The following is a 22,816-nucleotide window of genomic DNA, read 5'->3' as shown; positions in this document are numbered from 1 at the left end:
AATGAGCTAGCCTCAACTGCTTCCTTGGGCAGAGAATTCCACAGATTCACAATCCTCTGGAGAAGAAATTCCTTCTCAACTCGGTTTTAAATTGGCTCCCCCGTATTTTGAGGCTGTGCCCCCTAGTTCTAGTCTCCCCGACCAGTGGAAACAACCTCTCTGCCTCTATCTTGTCTATCCCTTTCATTATTTTGAATGTTTCGATAAGATCACCCCTCATCCTTCTGAACTCCAACGAGTAAAGACCCAGTCTACTCAATCTATCATCATAAGGTAACCCCCTCATCTCCGGAATCAGCCTAGTGAATCGTCTCTGTACCCCCTCCAAGGCTAGTATATCCTTCCTTAAGTAAGGTGACCAAAACTGCACACAGTACTCCAGGTGCGGCCTCACCAATACCCTGTACAGTTGCAGCAGGACCTCCCTGCTTTTGTACTCCATCCCTCTCGCAATGAAGGCCAACATTCCATTTGCCTTCCTGATTACCTGCTGCACCTGCAAACTAACTTTTTAGGATTCATGCACAAGGACCCCCAGGTCCCTCTGCACCGCAGCATGTTGTAATTTCTCCCCATTCAAATAATATTCCCTTTTACTGTTTTTTTTTCCAAGGTGGATGACCTCACATTTTCCGACATTGTATTCCATCTGCCAAACCTTAGCCCATTCGCTTAACCTATCTAAATCTCTTTGCAGCCTCTCTGTGTCCTCTACACAACCCGCTTTCCCATTAATCTTTGAGTCATCTGCAAATTTTGTTGCACTACACTCTCTCCTCTCTTCCAGGTCATTTATGTATATTGTAAACAGTTGTGGTCCCAGCACCGATCCCTGTGGCACACCACTAACCACCGATTTCCAACCTGAATGGAGATGAATGAGTCATACCAGACAGGGATGACCTAAAATGTACAAAAAAAGTTAATTACACTCCACCAGTAACATGCCTAGGAACCTGAACAATAGCTGATATTGAAGGAAAGTACATTGTAGACCAAATTAAAAGTCAAAATAAACACCATGAAATGGCCTCGCGTATCAAAACTGCTATGAAGAACAGTAAGAATAAAACTGGACAGACCACCCGGCATCGACCTCGACATTGAATTTGGACACGACAAAGAGACTCACAGCCCAGTCAAACTTGCAAAGACCTCCTCGCTAACATCTGGGGACAAAATTGGGAGAGCTGTCCCACAGACTAGTCAAGCAACAGCCTGACATAGTAATACTCATAGAATCATACCTTCCAGCCAACGTGCCAGACTCCTTCATCACCATTGCTGGGTATGTCCTGCCCATCGACAAGATAGGCACTAGAGGTGGTGACACCGTGGTATACAGTCAGGAGGGAGTGGCCCTGGGAGTCCTCAACATTGACTCTGGACCCCATGAAGTCTCATGGCTTCAGATCAAGTATGAACAAAGAAAAACCTCTTGCTGATTACCACCAACCACCTTCCTGCAGCTGCTGAATTAGTACTCCTCCATGTTGAACACCACTTGTAAGAAGCAGCAAGGGCAAAGAATATACCCCGAGTGGGGATTTCAATGTTCATCACCAAGAGTGGCTCAGTAGCACCACTACTGACCGAGCTGGCCGAGCCCTGAAGAACATCACTGTCAGAGAGAACCAACACGAGGGAAAGGTTTGTCACCAATCTATCTGTCGCTAATGCACCTGTCCGTGACAGTATTGGTAGAAATGACCACTGCAAAGTCCTTGTGAAGTCAAAGTCCCACCTTCATAATGAGGACACCCTCCATCATGTTGCATGGCACTACCACCGTGCTAAATGGAATAGATTCAGAACAGATCTAGCAACTCAAAACTGGGCATCCATGGAGTGCTGTGAGCCATCAGCAGCAGCAGAATTGTATTTCACCACAATTTATAATCTCATAGCCTGGCATATCCCTCATTTGACTATTCCCATTGAGCCAGGGGACCAACCCTGGTTCAATGAGGAGTATAGAATACCATGCCGGGAGCAGCACCAGGCATACCTAAAAATGAGGTGCCAACCTGGTGAAGCTGCAACACAGGACTACATGCATGCTAAATAACAGAAACAGCATACTACAGACAGAGCTAAGCGATCCCACAACCAATGGATCAGATGAAAGTTCTGCAGTCCTGCCACATTCAGTCATGAATGGTGGTGGACAATTAAACAACTAACGGGAGGAGGAGGCTCCATGAATATCCCCATCCTAAATAATGGCAGAGCGCAACATGTAAGTGCAAAAGAGAAAGCTGAAGCGTTTGCAACCATCTTCAGCCAGAAGTACCCGAGTGGGTGATCCATCTCGGCTTCCACCTGGTGTCCCCACCATCACAGAAACCAGTCTTCAGCCAATTAGATTCATTCCACGTGATATCAAGAAATGACTGAGCGCACTGGATGCAGCAAAGCCTATGGGCTCCGATCGCATCCCGACTATAATGCTGAAGACCTCGGCACTAGAACTAGCCGCACCTCTAGCCAATCTATTCATGTACAGGTGCAACACTGGCATCTATCCGACAAAGTGGAAAATTGCTCACATATGCCCTGTCCACAAAAAGCAGAACAAATCCAATCCGGTCAAATACCACCTCAGCAGTCTACTCTCAATCAAAGAACCCAAGTAAAATTGAAGTCAATGGGAATCGGGGAAAACTCTCCACTGGCTGGAGTCATACCTAGCATACTCGGGTTCTTTGATGTCACACCCGGTCAAATGCTGCTTTGATGTCAAGGGCAGTCACTCTCACCTCACCTCTGGAATACAGCTCTTTTGTCCATGTTTGGACCAAGGCTGTAATGAGGTCTGGAGCAGAGAGGTTCTGGCGGAACCCAAACTGAGCATCAGTGAGTAGGTTGTGGTCATTGGAGGCCAATCATCTCAGCTCCAGGGCATCGCTGCAGGAGTTCCTCAGAGAAGTGTCCTCGGCTGAAGATTGCACAGTGTTCTGTTCCATTCATGACTCCTCAGATAGTGCCCACATGCAGCAAGATCTGGATAACTTTCAGGCATGGACTGATATGTGGCAAGTAACATTCGCGCCACAAAAGTGCTAGGCAATGACTTCCTCCAATAAAAAAAAGTCTAACCATCTCCCCTTGACATTCATTGGCATTTCCATCGTTGAATCCCCCACCATCAACATCCTGGGAAACACCATTGACCAGAAACTTACTTGGACCAACCACATAAATACTGTGGCTACAAGAGCAGGTCAGAAGCTGGGTATTCTGTGGCGAATGACTCGCCTCCTGACTCCACTATTTACAAGGCACAGGTCAGGAGTGTGATGGAATACTCTTCACTTGCCTGAATGAGTGCAGCTCCAACAACACTCATGAAGCTTAACACCATCCAGGACAAAACCGCCCATTTACAATCTCCATCTTAAGCATTCACTCCCTCCACCATCGGCGCACCATGGCTGCATTGTGTACCATCTACAAGATGTACTGCAGCAACTCGCCAAGGCTTCTTCGATTGCACCTCACAAACCTGCAACCTCTACCACCTAATTATGACTTTGTTTAAAGATCATTAAGAAAGAAAGACGTGCATTTATATAGCCTCTTTCATGACCACCGGACGTTCCAATGCGCTTTACAGCTAATGAAGTACTTTTGAAGTGTAGTCACTGTTGTAATGTAGGAAATACAGCAGCTGATTTTTGCACATCAGGCTCCTACAAACAGCAATGTGATAATGACCAGATAGTCTGCTTTTGTTATGTTGATTGAGGGATAAATATTGGGCAGGACACTGGGGATAACTCCCCTGCTCTTATTTGAAATTATGCATGGCATCTTTTACGTTCACCTGGGAGAGCAGACTTGGTTTAACGTCTCATTCAAAAAACTGCATCTCCGACAGTGCAGCACTCCCTCTGTACTGCACTGGAGTGTCACCTAGATTTTTTGTGCTCACGTCCCTGGAGTAGGACTTGAACCCACAACCTTCTGACTCAAGCGAGAGTGCGACCCACTAAGCCACAGCTGACACTGACAAGAATACATTTGAGCTCGCCTTTTGATTTTAAGTGCTCACCCACGGGGTGCACACTGGACGGGGATCACATCTGTCGAGCTGAGGCGAAAGATCAGTGGCCATTGAATCACCTGTTGAGTTGACAGCTTCAAATGTACAGTAAAAGCTCCCACCTGACTCAGATATCTGCATTTCCACAACAAATTCACCATGCTTCAAGTTTTTACACAGGTCGCATCCAGTCTGACCTCATTACCTCTCTCACCATTGACAGATCGCTTCTGTCATCTCTGCTTCTCCTGCCTTCTATTCCATCAGCATGGGTGCCCTTTATACTCTCTCACCTTGGTCCTCAGAATCCCACCCACAATCAACTCCAACACCAGCAGCAGCAGGCACACCAGTAGCACCAACAACAACAACCTTCTCCGCAATCACCTGATGCTGCACAGGACAGAGGGCATCAGCACCCAACCACATTGCTGCATGGGAAGCCAGTGATGGCCTCACCATGGCCAGATTTACTTCACTTGATGCTGTACACCCTGGCTGCCACATGATGTGCCAGGTTGGCACTGCCCCACACCAACAGCATAAAGCATCCCTACAATGACCAAACCATTCCTTTCACACTCATCACCATTGCAGGGAGGTACTGTTATGTCTCACTAAGCTACTTCCAACAGTGCACACAAATCTGTCCAAGAACACAAAGTGTTGAAAATAAAGGTTTCAATGTTTGATACCACATTAACAGAAACTTTACATGAACATATGGCTACCCTTATGATTGCACCAGGATGAGGGTGAGTGTGAAGGTTGGCGAGTGAGACTGGGATGTGATATTAGAGAGGAATTGGTGGATGTGCAAGGTAAGTTGTTGTGAGAAGGATGTGCAGGAGTAGGGTAGGGATGGCAGAGTGATGGGGATGTGATGAGAGGCATAGTAGGATGAGGTGGTGTGGCTTTGCACTAACATTTTGTGATCTACTGAGATCATTGAAATGTTTGCGGCACTGCACCCAGATCCTTCTGACCACATCCCTGCTTGTAGCCTCCTGTGCAATGTGCAACCAGGTTGTGTTGATCTCCTGGGGAGCTACCTTCTGCCCGTAGGAAGGGAAGATGACCTCCATGTGTGCTGTGACTCCCTCCATAAGCATATGGAGGGAGTCATGGGAAAGCCCTGTGCCTTTGTGCAGTCATTGTCAGTGTTTACAGTACCTCAACACTGTAGAACATTGACAGCACAAATGTCAAATTAAAGTTGGCCATGGTCCCTTTAAGGAAACCAACTGATGACGCATCATCAAATGACATCACCAGATCCGCTTCTGCAAATTGGCCGGGAAATGTGCTGGGTGGGCTTAACAAACCCCATCAATAGAAAATCTGTTCAGACAGCGGGCTGGAGCCAACAGCAAGGTCGGGACCTGCCACTGACGTCGTCCGCCATGGATCCGCCAAGGTTAATAAAATCACAGCAATTATCGGCATTCTTTCATCGTCACTGGGTCAAAATCCTGGAACGCCCTACCAATGTTCCCTGCAATTTTTGGTGGGCTGTGCTGCCACTTTAATGAACTGCATGGCCCATTCCAAAGTCCGCACGTGCGTGGTTTTTTTCAAATTTAAAGCCGGCTCACCAGTTGCACGTGACAGCGATGCCCACAACCCATGAATGAATAAACAAAAGAGATGAGAATGCCTTCCCAACAAGATAAAAGAACACTTTTGCAATGAGAATGAAAGAAGTGTAAACAAATGGAAAAAATAAACCAAATTACCAAATTGACATTGAATTTAAAAATAGGGAACTGTTAGATCTCTTAATTTCCAATGAAATACGAACTCCGATTGTCGTTTTAATGCAACTTTATTTCTGGCAGAGAGCAACAAGCTTTTGGCTTTAAGCCAGGCCCAGGTCTTTGTCCTTCTGAGACCACATGGTCAAAATGGCTGTACTTATACCTGGATCAATTTACAGAAAAGAACTCGCCTTCTTTGAACTTATTGGCTCAATTAATAGTATTTTAACCTTTTAATTGGCTCGCTACCCAAGGGTCCTAAAATGTCAAGTTAAATGCAACATGCTACCACTCACGTAGCATCTCTGACTTGTTGTCTGTGAATTTTCACAGCCTGTCTAAATGCAGCCTGTTTGAATTCTCTATCAATCCCCCCTTTGATTCTTTCACAAACTGAATCATAAAACATCAGTTATCACTGGTTAAACATTCTACAAAATAATTTCATACATGTTAATATAGTTTCCTTCTAAAATTTGTTGATGTGTTTCGCCACATGTCCGGACTAGTAGCTTCCACACAAATTTACACCAACCCGAGTTCCATCGTGACCACAATGGAAGTCTGGTTTTTAGTAGGTTAATTAACCTTATTCCAATTTAATCCAAATCAATATCTTAATTCAACCAGTAAACAACCTTCCCTTAAGCATAACATATCCCTGTGCCACGTACAGACGGTCTGCTGGGACCTGCAAGGTGTCTCACCTGCGGGACAGCAGCTACAGCCGCCTGGTCGCAACAACATTTAATCAACATAAACAAACAATATAAAAGTAAAACAATTACAACAAATAGAATTAAACCTTCCACCAATGAAGTTCGTATTGAACCTAGCCATTCAGTGGCTCCACTCCACAAAGTGAATGATGGGGGTTGCTTAAGTTTTTCTACCTCCTTTTGGATATGCTCCGCTAAGTGGGTAATTTCTTCGGAGCTATCTGGGATATACATGCAAGACTCAGTTCCGAGTAGGGCGCAAGTACCTCCCTTTTCAGCCAGGATGTAATCAAGGGCCAGTCTATTCTGTAGGGCTACTGTGCGGATTGCTACCATTTCTGCATTGATTTTAACTAGGGCCTCTGAGGTAGCATTGGCTACCCATTCCACAATGGATGCCATGTTAATGGATTCCCTTGCCAGTCTGGCGGTCCCATACCTGGGCATCAGAATGGCAAAGAACCTCTCTGTTTCTGTAATAGCTCTCTTAGGACGGTGTAAATGTTCCGACAGTGACTTTATATGATACATATAAGGCACAATGTAGGCTAAATAGCAGGATCCCGTCCAATTCTGGGGCAGCCAAGGGTAGGCCTTGTGGCCACTCATCCAATAGGTGCCATTATATGTAATGAATGTTAGCTGTTTCTTTGTCAGCAACACTCCGGGGCCTGTCCAGGCTTTTCCATCTGTTTTATTCAGAATCCCCGTTACGTTAAGAATTCCCACATCAGCCCAGTTTGGACAGTTCCGTGGCTTGATTATGTTATAATTCCGGGAGCAGTTACTATACCCCATATTTTGGCCTCCTTTGATGTTTCTAATCAGACAGACCGATTCCCCCGGTCTTCCTATTCCCATTGTATTAGTGATAACAAAAAATGGGGGCCGTTTGGAATTATTGTAGCACGGTTGGTATTCCCCTTCAAAGGTAGTCAGATTGTAACCTGCTGACTTCCATTTACGTGCCCAGTTTTCCGTATCCTGAAACGCATTGCCTGTTTTGTTTTGATTAATTATCCACTCAGCCATTTCCGAGATATTCAAGGGAACTGGCCTCAAGGGAATCCCTCCCTTTGAGTGAATAGGAATATGTGTACACACCCAACAACTAGAAATGTTACCTTGTTTGACATAAATGTATGACATATATAAAAAGGTATTTACATCTAATTCCCTTGCTACCCTACTATTTCCCTTTGGTGCAGAGGGTCGGCTAGTAAGAAGTAGGCCTATTCCTAGAATACCTACAATCAATAATACAGTAAATTTATACATTTTCGCAAAAAGTAATTGTCCTTATTAGATTTCAGCTTCAGTTACGAGTGCTCGTTTAACGTGTGAAGCGTGGATCCAGGCTTTCTTTCCTTGGACTTTAACAGCTGCCTGGGTGGTCAATAACACTTGATAAGGTCCCTCCCACTTGGCACCCAAAGATTCTTTATGCAACTTTTTCACATACACCCAGACTCCTAGGATGATGTCGTGTCCTCCTTCGGGTGGATTACCCCAAGCTGCCGATACCTGTCGGGAAACAGAACTAATAGCATTGGTTAAGTTCTGACAGTATGATAACAAAGTGTCACTCATTAAGTGAACATCAGCTTTCCGTAAATCGATAGTTCCTGGCAGCGACATGGGTCTTCCTGTTATAATTTCAAATGGGCTTAAACCTGTAGTTCTGTTCGGGGTTGCCCTAATACTACACAGCACTATTGGTAGTGCCTGGGGCCATGGTGTTCCTTCTTGGTGATATTTGGCAAGCCGTTGTTTCAGAGTTCGATTCATTCGTTCTACTTGTCCTGATGATTGTGGATGATAAGGACAGTGTAAATCCCACGTAATGTTCAGTAACCTACAGACTTCTTGGCAGACAGCGCCTGTGAAGTGTGTTCCCTGATCTGAGTCAATGCTACTCGGGACTCTCCATCGGGGAATGTAATCCTTACACAAGACCTTTGCAGTGTGATTGGCTGTGTGTCCTTCTGCTATTCGACATGCTTCTGACACAGCCCGTAACTCGGCCTGTTCTGACGTTCCTGAGGGTAAACATCCTTTTGCCACTACGTCATATAAGGTTGTAACTGCCCATCCTGCTTTTCTGGTACCATTGTCAACAAAGGAGGAACCATCTGTAAACCGAATGAGGTCTGGGTTGTGCAGAGGCTCCTCTGCTGCTAAGGCTGCTTCTTCTGTTTCTTTAAAAATCTCCACGCAGTCATGCTCTTCACATTCTCACCCCTCTTGCTCCCTCGATTCTGACATCGGGAGCATAGTTGCGGGATTAACCGGGCTGGCCCGGACGATATGGAGATTAGGAGCTTCCAAAACTGCTGTCCAGCGGGTCCATCTAGCTGCCGTCACCTGAGACATTCTATTCATAGACAGCAAAGCATGTACGGTGTGGAGACACTTGACAATCAGCTTTTGGTCGAGGACTAGACCCGCAGTGGTCATTACCGCTCGACATGTAGCTTCCATGGCCCTTAGGCAACTTCCCCATCCGAGGGCTACCGCATCCAGTTTTGCCGAATAATAACCAATAGGTCTTTGCCGATCCCCATGTTCTTGTGTCAGTATAGCTGTCATATATCCTTCTTTCTCATGGACAAACAGGGTAAATGGCTTACCACTGTCGGGGATTCCCAGAGCCGGTGCCGAACACAAAGCCTTTTTCAAACTCAGGAAGGCCTCTTGCTGTTCCTTAGTGAGGGTGATGGCTTCTTTAGAGGCACGTTTCCCCTTTAAAATATCATTCAATGGCTGAGCAAGCTGTGTGAGGGAGTCAATCCAATTTCTGTTAAAGTTACACAATCCCAAAAAAGACCTTAGTTCCTGAATAGTGGTGGGTTTTTTAGCAGTCCGAATGGCTGCAGTTCTATCCTGGGTAAGTTCTCTCTTTCCTTGTGAAATCTTTTGTCCCAGGTATACAACCTCTTCTTGGGATATTTGTGCTTTGTCGATGCTGGCTTTATGTCCTTTCAGCCAAAGGTGGTCCAGCAAAGCTCGTAAATCTTGTTCATGCTGTTCTTCCGTGTTTGAAGCTTGCAAGATATCGTCTACATATTAGATGTCTGTGGATGACAGGGGAGGTAATTCTCGCAAATGGCTTTGTAAAGCCATGTAGAATACCGTAGGGCTGTTGTGGAAACCCTGCGGTAACCGGGTCCAAGTATACTGTTGTCCTTGGATCGTGAAAGCAAACCACTGTCGAACCTCCGGTGCCAGAGGCACCGACCAAAATCCGTTGGCCATATCTATAACCGAGAAATATTTATGTTCCGGTTTGAGGGCATTAAAAATGGTGGAGGGATCTGCGACTAAAGGAGCTTTTTGATCAATACACTGGTTAGCTTTCCTATAATCGACAGTCAAATGCCAAGTCTCATTAGATTTCTGTACCGGCCACATGGGGCTATTGGAGGAGCTATGCGTTTTAATAAGCACCCCTTATTTCTCCAATTGCTGAATAACCGGTAAGATTCCCGCGATGGCAGTTGGACTGATGGGATACTGTTTAGTGCATGGAGGCTTGGTCCCGGTAAATGACCCAGGCTCCATCTGGAGTAGGCCACAATCGTTCTTATCTTTAGCCCATATCGGGTGTTCCTTCAATTCTTCTTTCTTCAAAGTTCTAATTGACCATGTCACCCGACCATTCTCGAAATGCAACGATGAATCTACTTGGATTAGAACGTCCATTCCCAAAAGGGGTTGATCTACTGGGCCTATCCAGACCGGCGAGGTTAGTTCATGTGGACCCAGCCCTATAAGTACCGGTGTTGTCCTTTTAATTTCCATTTTCTGGCCCCCAACTCCATAGGCTGTACGTGCCCTACCATCCAACGGCAAAAAGTCTCCATATTGTAGGGATAAGCATGTTAATTCCGCCCCTTTGTCTAAAAGACAGTCCATAACATGCTTATTGCCCACCCTCACAGTTATATATAGCCCATCTCCCCTTTGTTGTATTAGTGCGAGGAGGGGGGCCAGGGTGGGCTCTAATCGTTTTTTGCTATCCCAAGTAACTCCTTCTGTTGTTGTATTGTCAGTCGCTTAAATGCTTCTATGAGGTCGTTATCTTGTGACAAGCCTGGTTTGTTAGCTGAATTGTATCCCTGGCTGAATCCTGTTCTCCAGCCACGACCTTTCTGTTTTGCCCTGCACGTCTTGGCCCAGTGACCTTCTTTCCCACAATAATGACATTTTCCGGGTAATTTTCCGAATGACTGTTTATCGGAATCCTGGGATTTCCATCCCATAGCCTGTACAGCTCGGACTTTAGCTCCCATATCCTGATCTAATTGGTTACATCGATCCATCAATACTGCAAAGGTAGTTCCTCTACCTTCCCCAGTCCGGTAACACTCCCTTAAGCATTTTGGACAGTTCTGGCTTTAGACCTGCCACGAAAGCTGCTTTCAGGGGTCCAAACACTTGTTCATCCATTTCCTCATCCGTATTATTCATACCCGAATGTTCTAGCCACGTGCATCTAAACTGCTCGTCATACTCCAGGACCTCCTCTGTTCCTTTCTGTTGGCAGGCTGCAATTTTTCCCCAGTCTGTCTTAGCTGGACTGAAGGCTTGCAGCCAGTGTTTAATCGCCTCCCATCCTGCATCTATTCTTGCTCATCCTGCCCCAAAGCTTCTTCTACCTTGTCGTACAATTTTCTTCCCTGTGTTTTTGGCACCATTATGGTCAAAATTTGCACTCTGTCCCAGGGATGAAGTTGATATATATTTCTTAAGTGGTCCAATTGGTCCCACGTTTTTACTCCCCCTTTCTTTGGATTGGGCAATTCCTTGGACCATTTATCAATTTTTTCTGGGTCTGCCGGATCATGAAATAAGTATTCTGCATACACCCTTTTCTTTGTTTTTTTGGTTCCGCCCTCATCCTCAGTCTCTTCTGATTTGACTCCAACTCGTCTTTTTTTAAATGGGGCAAAGCGCACCCCTATTTCTTCATCCTCCGACCCTGTATCGTCGGAGGATTCAGAATCCATATCTATTCCTCGGTCGTGTCTTCGTGTTTGCGCTTTTAATTTATCCAAACATGGGTACCCTGGGAATTGACCGATACATTTTCCTTTTCCTATTACTGCCTCTTGACCAAATTATTTTTTCTATTCTTTAATTTCACCTTTAAGATGTTTAACTTCTGCTTCCAGCTTTTCAAGTTCAAGTTTTTTCTGTCGCAGCTGTGCACAAACAGCTTGCAATTGATCCTTTGTACTGGTCAGTTCTCGATCATGTTGCGAATGCATTATAATTTCATTCCGGTTTCGGATCTTTCCCATAACCGCTCGGGACCATCTAGTTCGCTCCTTATTTTTCATACGGGTCGTTTTTCCCCAGACCTTTTTAATCTCGTCCAAGGACCATTGTCCTTTGGAGGTTCCGTACTTTTGTTCGATCTTAATATAGGTTTTAGATAAATTGAATTATTGCTCTATGTATTCTTTCAACTGTTCGAGAATTATTTCTAGCGAAACTTCAGGTGGTGCCTGCCCACCTTTAACAGTTGTAGCCAATTCTTTGCTCTTATCTCCTGCTGCCATAATACTGATTTCTTTACTGGGGTCTCGAGTCGCAGGCTTTCCAGCCGATCAATAGGTCGGTGATTAATTAACTAACACACCGCCGAAGTTTAGACGTCTATGGGACCTCGAGCCGACTACCAACCGGAGGGTTCGCAAACCGGAGGCTTTCGGAATCGCGTAGAAGGAGAGGCGAATTTAGACTTTTGACCGAGGACTTTTTTATAAAGAGGAGTCCTTACCTCAGTATGTAGGTCCGATGTCCAAAATTCAGTTTCTTTCCTCAGCGATCGTGTTCGTGACGCCAAAATTGTTAGATCTCTTAATTTCCAATGAAATACAAACTCCGATTGTCGTTTTAATGTAACTTTATTTCTGGCAGAGAGCAACAAGCGTCTTTGTCCTTCTGAGACCACATGGTCAAAATGGCTGTACTTATACCTGGATCAATTTACAGAAAAGAACTCGCCTTCTTTGACCTTATTGGCTCAATTAATAATCTTTTAACCTTTTAATTGGCTCGCTACTCAAATGTCAAGTTGATTGATGACTTAATGCAACATGCTACCACTCATGTAGCATCTCTGACTTGTTGTCTGTGAATTTTCACAGCCTGTCTAAATGCAGCCTGTTTGAATTCTCTATCAGGAACAGTAATGGATCCAAATCAAAAACACAAACATCTGCAAAGGCAAACACAACATTAGTGTACTGACTTTCCTTTCTGGTCGCTCAACAGTTGATTTGTAGCTGACGTGTACTGCACCTCAAAGGGGAGAGATGCCCATAATTTTCCTGCCCATGGCTATTTTTAGTGCACACTTCAGGTGCAGGGCTGCTTTCTGACAAGATCTTGTGCTGGTATCACTGGGCAGGTGGTACCATGAATGAAGCTGCAGCCTCAGGTGGTCTGCAGCTATGCTCCTGGCCCAAGCCCTGGAAATCATCTTGGCAGGGGGATGAGTTGGGGTGGGGTGAAGTGGATTTTCCTAAAGCAAAATCTTTCTGCTGCCCTGAAACCACTACTGAGCCTCTAGTCTGTGAGGGTCCTGGTTCAAGCCCCAATGCCAGATTTCTTCAGGTGTACCTTTACTTGGATGTCTAATGGACCAACGAATAGGAAAATGAGGTTGGGAGGGCTGGATAACACTCCCTCCCATGTTGTTACCAAGCTTGCGTGGTGTAATTTTAGAGCAGTCCCCAAAAATCCTGGGGTAGCACAATGGAGGCTGACACCTGACGCAACAGGCCTCCACCCGCAGTTCCTCTTTCCTGTACCTGGAATTCCTTACAGAATGGTCAGCACCGAATTAAGTAACAGTAACCTGCAATAAATCTTCAATGAAACCACGTTATTTTTTCCCTGCATTGCCCATAGACAACACAGAGGGAGTGCATGGTCGGCATGAGTTAGAATGAAGGATGGGGTTGGAATAGCAGTTTTATGGGGATCCACAATGGCCTGACAGATAATTCTCAATGTACCAAATATCACATACAAGTGCAACATATTTAATCTGTAATTTAATGATGACTGGTTGTTTGAAAGAATATATTAGAATGCAGAATAACTCTAATCTACATATATTTCATTGCAATACATCAATTACTTTGTAAAAATGAAACAGGCGAACCAAATAGAGAAGGAATTGAATAGATAAAGTAGTTGGAATGAAAAATAGCAAATCTTATTTAGTGTAGATAAATGCGAAGTTGAGATTGTGAAAGGGGACTTGGAGGGGGAATAAAGAATTGAAATGCAGCTAAATAGTCTTAGTACACTCAACATAATACAGGAAAGTACTCATGCATAACTCTCTGAGACCATCTTTACAACATGAGTTAATCAAAACAAACAAGATGGGTGTTGTACCAGAGGGATAAATCATAAATCTCAGGAAATGATGATGAACTTGCATAGATTCCAGTTCAGAGGTGGAAGGTGAGCAGACAGTTTTGATGTAACTACTTTATACAGAGGGTGGTGGATACATGGAGCAGACTGCTAGGAAACACGGGAGATGGATTGTATTCAGGAAGACACTGGAAAGATATTTGGCAGAAAAAGTGATCGAAAGGTACTAGAGATAGATAGTGTGTAGTCAAATATATTGAAATGACCTATTTTAGCCTTAACATTTCTACATTCCCAAGATTGTTACAGATTCAGCTTTTTTTTTAAGTATCTGTCTTCCAGTAAACAATAAATGTGAAATATAGACACATCTGTATACAATAAGTGAATGTTTTCATATTCTGTAATTGCAGAGTATCCACTCACAGTCAAAAAAACCTGATGACTATATCTAACTTGGGTGTTATTTTTGGACCAACACTAATGAGATCCCAAGAGGAGACTGTAGCAGCTATGATGAACATTAAATTTCAGAACATTGTGGTTGAGATTCTGATAGAGAATTATGAAAAGGTACTGTATGAACTACCTATTTCTTCAGTGGTTGCATTTCATATTTTAAGTAGTTGATCTTCATTGCCATTGGTCATTGATAAAAATGAAACAAAAATGTGTGTCTCTCTTTAGCTGTCTCTGCCTGTTACATATTCTTTCTCCCAAATTTCTGTCCATTGGTCTTTCTCTCATCTTCTCCCTATCTCACAATTTTTGACTGGTTTGTTTTCTTCACTCCTCCTTTATGTAAGTCTCTCCTTCATTTTATCTTGTCTCTCTCTGTAAGCTTCCCGCTCTCATTGTATTCCTCTATACACCATCTGTCTGCCTCTCTCTCTCTCTCTTACTCAGCCTTGCCCCAAAATATATCCTGTTGTCTTTTTCTTGCTCATACAGTATTACTTCTTTCATCTCCCAAAGATAACTTGATCCTTTGGCATTCTTGTTACCCCTAGAAATATTACTGTGTCACTCTGGTAATGCCAGGTGTGATATAGCGCTTCCTACATGGCAGGCAGCTCTCTCGGAAGCCTCTGGAATCTGCCTGGTTCTGTTTATTACTAACTCTGCAGTTGCAGTACACAATACGTCCACATCCACAGTGTGGCGCTACAAACATTATAATGTATCGATAGCTTTTTTAATGCTACAATGTAATCACTGATACTTTCATCAGACTTTTGATTCCGAATCCCGAAACTATAGCTTTCAGCAATTTCTAACGGTTTGGGGTTATAGTGCTGCTCCAGTTTCATTAAAATCTCTTTAAGCATTGTGTCCTTTGGCTCGTCAGGCACAAACAGATTTACAAGGGTTTCGTACAATGCCGGACCTGCCTCCGATAAGAAGATCGCTTTCTTACGTTCCAATACAGCCCGGTTCTGGACTGCATTGTCTGGAACTTCGATTATGTTATTTGTAGTGAAATACATTTCTAGCCGATCCACATACGCTTTAAAATGTTCCCGGTCGTGTCTATATTCCCCCAAATGTCCCATTACACCTGCCATTTTAATCTCTAGCTGTTCACACCATGTGCTGTATTTTACCTCGGATTTTGGAACTTTTTCCAAAGACAGAAACTTCCAAAGTCTCTCTGTCGGCTGAGCTGCCTGCCATGTAGGAAGCTGTGTGTGCTGTGCTCTGTGAATATATCACATTTGGCGACAAGGATGGGATTTTTTTGATGATTTAAAGCTTAAATTTTGTTGGTGAAGGATTCATCCAGCCGACAGAGAGACTTTGGAAGTTTCTATCTTTGGAAAAAGCTACAAAATCTAAGGTAAAATACAGCACACGGTGTGAACAGCTCGAGATTAAAATGGCAGGTGTAATCAGACATTTGGGGGAATATAGACATGACCGGGAACATTTTAAAACGTATGTGGATCGGCTAGAAATGTATTTCACTGCATATAACATAATCGAAGTTCCAGACAATGCAGTTCAGAACCGGGCTGTGTTAGAACGTAAGAAAGTGATCTTCTTATCGGAGGCGGGTCCGGCATTGTACGAAACCCTTGTAAATCTGCTTGTGCCTGACGAACCAAAGGACACAATGCTTAAAGAGATTTTAATGAAGCTGGAGCAGCACTATAACCCCAAACCGTTAGAAATTGCTGAAAGCTACCGTTTCGGGATTCGGAATCAAAAGGCTGATGAAAGTATCAGTGATTACATTGTAGCATTAAAAAAGCTATCGATGCATTGTAATGTTTGTAGCGCCACACTGTGGATGTGGACGTATTGTGTACTGCAACTGCAAAGTTAATAATAAACAGAACCAGGCTGATTCCGAAGGCTTCTGAGAGAGCTGCCTGCCATGTAGGAAGCTGTGTGTGCTGTGCTCTGTGAATATATCACACCAGGGTTGGTACGTATGTCAATTTTTGTGAGATTGCTAATTGAGATGAGTTGTAGATTGGGTTGAATTTACATAAGACAGAGGGAGCTGTTGAACCCTGCATTTCTTACCAAAAATGAGTGGGAGACAAGTAAAAAATATAATTATTGAAAGAGAAGGACATTTTTTTCTGTTTGATAATTTTAGTCTGTGAGCAACTCCACAGGAGATCAGTTATTAATATTTTGTGACACAATTGCTCATCAGTCGTGACAATATCCAATGCATTTGAAGCAAATATGCCTCTGTTCTTCATAATGTATTGTGATGCGCTGCTGAAATGGAGAGCAATTGCACCAGCAGCGTAGCTTTAGGATGTTTTTTAATTACTGGCTGATTTTATTATTGCACTGTTGCATACTTCATGTTTATTTGTGTGCGTATGTATTGAGTACAAAATGGTAGTCTCTGTTTAATTAGTATAGGTGTGCTAAGATTCAATAATTATGCACTCTTATCTGTTAAAATTTTCTTTATTATGATGATGTGCTAAACTTGAGATACTGGGACTATTTCCAGTGGAGCAAAAATTGTTACGAGATTTGGGGCCGGATTTTTGAAAAATTTGCGACCGGGTTTTCGCCGCGATTTGACCCTCCATAGCGAAAACCTGGTCGCAAAGTCCGGGTGGGATCTTCGGCTTGTTGTTTGCGGCGGCGATGAGACGTACCGCTGGGGAGAGGTGCGCTGACGTGAAACGCCACAGATTGCATTACCGTCGGACTTTCGTCTCTCTCTCGATCCGTATGTTATGCCCAGAATACCGACAGGTCAAACCTGTCGGAGTAGCCCTGCCAGCAGCAGTAAGTATGAAAACCTACAAAAAAGGTAAGTTAAAGTTTTTATATTAAATTTTTTTCTCAGCGATTCGATAGATAAGTATCTTGTAAATGTTTTTTTGAATCCCCCCCCCCCCCCCCCCACAAGGCCTCTCGCAGCGCTCCCTGTCCTGGACTAAATTTGGCAAAACTCGCGTTTTTGCGCCGCAAATCCTTGTGCAATGCCCCCCTTACCGATGTGTAAAGCCCAAAAGTTCGGCCTAAAAACAGTAGCGCAGCGAAAACAGTAAGTTTTACGTTTCACAACCGTTTTTGCCGAAAAAACCCAAAAGCCGAAAATCCAGCCATTGACAGTGGTTTAGATTAGGTAAATAGAGAACCACTATTTCTTTTGGTTGGGTAGTATTGGATCATTTAAAAGGGAGAGATTTCTCTATGGAGATAGTTGTTAGAATATGGAATGCTTTTCCACATCGATCAATTAAGGCAAAGATTCTTGCTCCTATTAAGGATAAAGTGGTTACACATTTGATGCAGAGAAAGATACATGACTTTGGGGCAGTGGGATTAGTTTCCGATTGTTCGAGCAAGGATCTGGCACAGACATGATCAGCCACATGGCCTCCTTTTATCCTGTAAACTTCTATGGTTCTTGTATATACAGAGTAAAAGTTTTTGTTTAAGAAATGAACCCTTATACAAAGAAGGGCACTGATATTATTGCACTGTCCTCTCACTTGTATAGCCTGTATTTGAATCCAGCCAGACAGATGGAATGCCTATCCCCTCTTGCTGCTGGCTGTTGGAATTTGCCAAGTCCTAATCCAGTTACCAGTAGTCATGGTTTCACAGCAAGAATCTATCTACAGTTTGGCACTGTTGACTTCTTACTGAGTGTGTGTGAAGAATGTCTTGTGTGGGAGGTAGAAAAAAATCAGATTTTTACAATAGAAATGTTGTTTTGATGTTGGGGACGAAACTCGATGTTTAGGCAGAGTAAATTAGAGCTTTACTCAGTATCGGCTAAAAAATACTTAGCAATTACAAAAGAATGTTAAATAGCATTTGTGACAAAAAATAGACACTTCTAATTCCTAATTTATATATTTTAAGCTTAGCTTAATTTTTTTAAATATAAGAATTAAATATGCATTTCTGAACATTAGATCAATAATCTGTTGCTGAGTGCCATGTTGGCAGCTTATTTTCCATTTCAATTACACTTACTAATAATATTTTGTAAATTTCTACCAACTAATGTTTTATTTCCCTCATTCATAGATATTCAATACTCCACCAGACCCAAATGTTCCTCTTCCTCAACCTGAGCAGAGATCTGGATCGAGGCGAAGCAAGGCAACCTGCCTGTCCACAGGCCCAAGAAGACCCAGAGGCATCTATAGCCCGACATTGTGTCTGGCAGATGCAGACAGTGAGTACAACATACAATTTAGTATAGCTCTTTAAATCTGTATTATAAAACTGGCCCCATATGGGGGTCAAGTTTCGGCTTGAGTTGCTTCTATTTTTTTGGAGCAACTGGTTTAGAATGGAGTATCTTAGAAATTGCAATTCTCGGCATTTAGTTTGCTCCAGTTCTAGTCAGTTAGAACAGTTTCATTTTGGAACAGATTTTTTTTTCAAAAGGGGGCGTGTCCGGCCACTTACGCCTGTTTTGAAAGTTTAGGAGTGAAAACTTACTCCAAACTAACTTAGAATAGAGTAAGTGTAGATTTTTGTACGCTCAGAAAATACTTGCCTACACTTTACAAATCAGGCGTAGGTTACAAATCAGACGTAGGGAACGAGGTTGGAGGAGGCGGGGGGGGGAAGGGAAGTAATTAAATTCTACAAGCATTCAACAGTCTTACCTATACAAATAAAGACTAAAAAATTATAAACAAAAAAAGACAAAATATTGAATATTCCTACCTGTGTGAAGCAGCAGCAGCCTTCGAGCTGCGGTGCTTCAGGCAGGCCTTCCATGTAGGAGACAGGGACTCGACGGCAGCCGAAGACACAGCAAGCAAGCAGCCTTCGAGCTGCGAGGGAGACTGAGGCCATTCGGCCACGGGATAGGGGCGGCAGCAGTGGCTGACGGCGGCCAAAGACACAGCAAGCAGCCTTCGAGCTGCGAGGGAGACTGAGGCCATTCGGCCAGGGACAGGGAGAGGCAGCCAGATAGCCAGTTTGAAACTTAAATTTGCAGAATGGGTGCTGCATTGTCAACACCACAGATTATGCAATGGTTCGCCAGCAATTCACTGCATAGGAGAGAATTGATTAGAGCTCACTGCACCAGGAACATCATAGCTCATAGGCTGATGGGCAGGAGACCTTACCCACGTTGGCAATATCGAGCCAGGCGCTCGTACCTGGACATGAGCGAGGCTGATTGTGTCAAAAGGCTGCGTTTCCACAGAGAAATTGTCGCTGAGATCTGTGATATGCTGAGAGCAGATTTGCAGCCCAGAAGCAGAACGTCAACTGTCTTGTCTGTTGAAGTGAAGGTAACTTGTCTTCTATGCCTCGGGATCGTTTAAGGCTACAACTGGAGATGTGTGCGCCATCTCTCAACGTGCAATGCATGCCTGCGTTTACCAGATCACGGCTGCATTATATGCGCGGAGGAATGACTTCATCAATTTCCCAATGACCGCACAAGCGATCCATGAGAGGGCTTTGGGCTTCTTCAGGATTGCCGGCTTCCCAAAGGTACAGGGCTGCATTGATTGTACCCACATAGCCTTGCAAGCACCTGTGGAGGATTCTGAGCAGTACAAGAATAGAAAAGGTTTCCACTCCATCAATGTGCAGCTCGTGTGCGACGACAAGCAGCGCATCATATCAGTCGATGCGAGATACCCTGGCAGCACCCATGATGCGTTCATCTTACGCGACAGCGTTATATCTGACATGTTTGAGCAGCAGCCAGAAGGGCAGAGCTGGCTACTGGGAGACAAAGGGTACGGCCTGACCACCTGGCTCATGACACCCCGACACGTGACACAGACAGAAGCTGCCCGTCAATACAACATGGTGCACATTGCGACGCGCAGCATCATTGAGAGGACCATTGGCATATTGAAACAGATTTTCCGATGCCTGGACCATTTCGGAGGCCACTTGCAATACCCTCTCTCCTCAGATTGTCGGTCACTTCACTGTTGTGTGCTGCATGCTCCATAACTTAGCCATCATGAGGCAGCAGGAGCTGGTAGTGGAACCAGAAGACCCACGTGAGGGTTCAGTGCATGATGATAGTATTATGGAAGAGCAGGATGTGGATGATGACGACGATCAGGAAAGCATGCAAGTGACTGATGCCGGAGCACGAGGTCGGAGGAGGGCCGTCCATCGTGCTCCTTTAACGATTGCTCGAGCCCTGCGCCAGCAGCTTATCCATGAATGCTTCAATTACTGATGCCTGAGGGCTCTCCGAGCACTGTTGCGCATGGACATGTTTATTCTTTGCAGTTGTTATGTTGTGTTAATGGAAAATGAATCAGTTTTCATGAAAAAATACTTTATTGAAAAGTTAACGTCACTGTAATAAAATATTTGTTGTATCAAACTTTACTTTTTAATATGACTCTTGAAGATCACTTAAAAACTTTAAGATCACTTTTAAACTTGTAAAGTTACAAAAGTTACAAAACAATTTCAATGTGAAAAATCTTACACTCTCAAGATCACTTAAACTTCAAGATCACTTTTTCAATGCAAAATTAAATAAGTTACAAAATGTGAGAGCATTTACACTATAAGATCACTTAAAAACCCTAAGATCACTTACTTATAAGTTATAAAGTTACAAAACTTACAAAACAATTTCAATTTGAAAAATGCTACTACAGCTACATCAAGAACAAGAACAAAAGCAGCAAGGAAAGGCTGCAACCATCTCTCATCCACATCTCAGTGAATGTTCACTTCTTCATGGGGGTGTCATTTGATTGGCGGGGCTGTGTGCCCTTATTGCAGCAGCCAGCTCCATGGTGGCCTGTACCGTCACTTGCATGCCCTCCCTGACGGCCCGTGCCGTCAATTGCACTCCCTCGGACATTCCCTCCCACCCCACCCCCTTCAAGGTTATTTCCCTCTTCCTTTTAGATGCATGCCACAATGCACCATTCTCCAACATTGACCATTCTAGCTGTCTGCAAGAATATGAGTGACCAGGATTGACAGAGGCTAAGAACTGTGTGTAAGGATTTATAACCACACATCTTCATCCTGCAACTCAGCGATAAAAGCTAGTATCAGTAATGGTGACCATGAAACAACTGGATTGTCGTAAAAATCCATTTGGTTCACTAATATCCCATAAGGAAGAAAATCTGCCGTCCTTACCTGGTTTGGTCTATATGTGACTCCAGACCGCAGCAATGTGGTTGACTCTTAACTGCCCTCTGAAATGGCCTAGCAAGCCACTCAGTTGTAACAAATGGCTATGAAAAACAATAATAAGAATAAAACCAGACAGACAACACGGCATCGACCTAGGCATCTGATTTGGGCATGACAATGGCACACCCAGCCCAGTCGACCCAGCAAAGTCTTCCTCACTAACATCTGGGGCTTGTGCCAAAATTGGGAGAGCTGTCCCACAGACTAGTCAAGCAACAGCCTGACATTGTCATACTCACAGAATCATACCTCCAGACTATTCCATCACCATCCCTGGGTAATTTCTGTCCCACCGGCAGGACAGATCCATCCGAGGTGGCGACACAGTGGTATACAGTTGGCGGGGGGAGTGATCCTGGGAGGCCTTTGCATGATCTCATGAAGTCCCACGATTTCAGGTCCAGCATGGGCATCCAGTCGTGAATGGTGGTGGACAATTAACCAACTAATAGGAGGAGGAGGCTCCATGAATACCCCCATCCTCAATGATGGCGGAGCCCAGCACGCAATTGCGAAAGAAAGCATTTGCAACCATCTTCAGCCAGAAGTGCCAAGTGGAAGATCCATATCAGCTCCCTCCTGACGTTCCCACCATCGCAGAAGCCAGTGTTCAGCCAATTCGATGCACTCCACGTGATATCAAGAAACAGCTGAACGCACTGGATACAGCAATGGGTCTGGGCACCGAAAACATCCCGGCTGTCATACTGAAGGCTTGTGCTCCAGGACTAGTTGCATCTCTAGCCAAGCTGTTCCAGTAACACTGGCATCTACCCAACAAAGTGGAAAATTGCCCAGGTATGCCCTGTCCAGAAAAGGCAGGACAAATCCAGTCCAGCCAACTACTACCCCATCAGTCTATTTTCAATCATGAGCAAAGTGCCAGAAGGTATCATCGACAAGGCTATCAAGTGGCACTTACTCACCAATAACCTGCTCACCGATGCTCAGTTTGGGATCCACCTGGACCACTCAGCTCTAGACTTCATTACAGCCTTGGTGCAAACATGGACAAAAGAGCTGAATTCCAGAGGTGAGGTGAGAGTGACTGCCCTTGGCTTCAAGGCAGCATTTGACTGAGTGTAGCAAGAAGGAGCCCTGGTATAAAATTGAAGTCAATGGGAATGAGGGGTAAACTCTCCACTTGCTGGAGTCATACTTAGCACAAAAGAAGATGGTTGTGGTTGTTGGAGGTTAGTCAGCGCAGCTCCATGCCATCGCTGCAGGAGTTCCTCAGGGCCGTGTCCTAA

General features: G+C 44.2%; 1 protein-coding gene across 2 annotated transcripts in view; it reads left to right on the top strand.

The window, feature by feature from the left end:
• LOC139275038 (rho GTPase-activating protein 42-like) overlaps nt 1–22,816 on the top strand; it is a 608,898-nt gene that overhangs the window by 548,143 nt on the left and 37,939 nt on the right. For both annotated transcript variants that reach the window (XM_070891940.1, XM_070891941.1), the window contains exons 18-19: nt 14,333–14,492; nt 18,438–18,588. In XM_070891940.1, the coding sequence (XP_070748041.1) occupies nt 14,333–14,492; nt 18,438–18,588 (311 nt within the window). The remainder of the gene's footprint in view (nt 1–14,332; nt 14,493–18,437; nt 18,589–22,816) is intronic.

Source organism: Pristiophorus japonicus, chromosome 10 (genome assembly GCF_044704955.1).
Source record: "Pristiophorus japonicus isolate sPriJap1 chromosome 10, sPriJap1.hap1, whole genome shotgun sequence".
In the NCBI taxonomy this organism is placed as follows: domain Eukaryota; kingdom Metazoa; phylum Chordata; class Chondrichthyes; family Pristiophoridae; genus Pristiophorus; species Pristiophorus japonicus.
The sequence above is the reverse complement of the archived record's forward strand: the minus strand, read 5'-3'. Positions and strand labels throughout refer to the sequence as shown.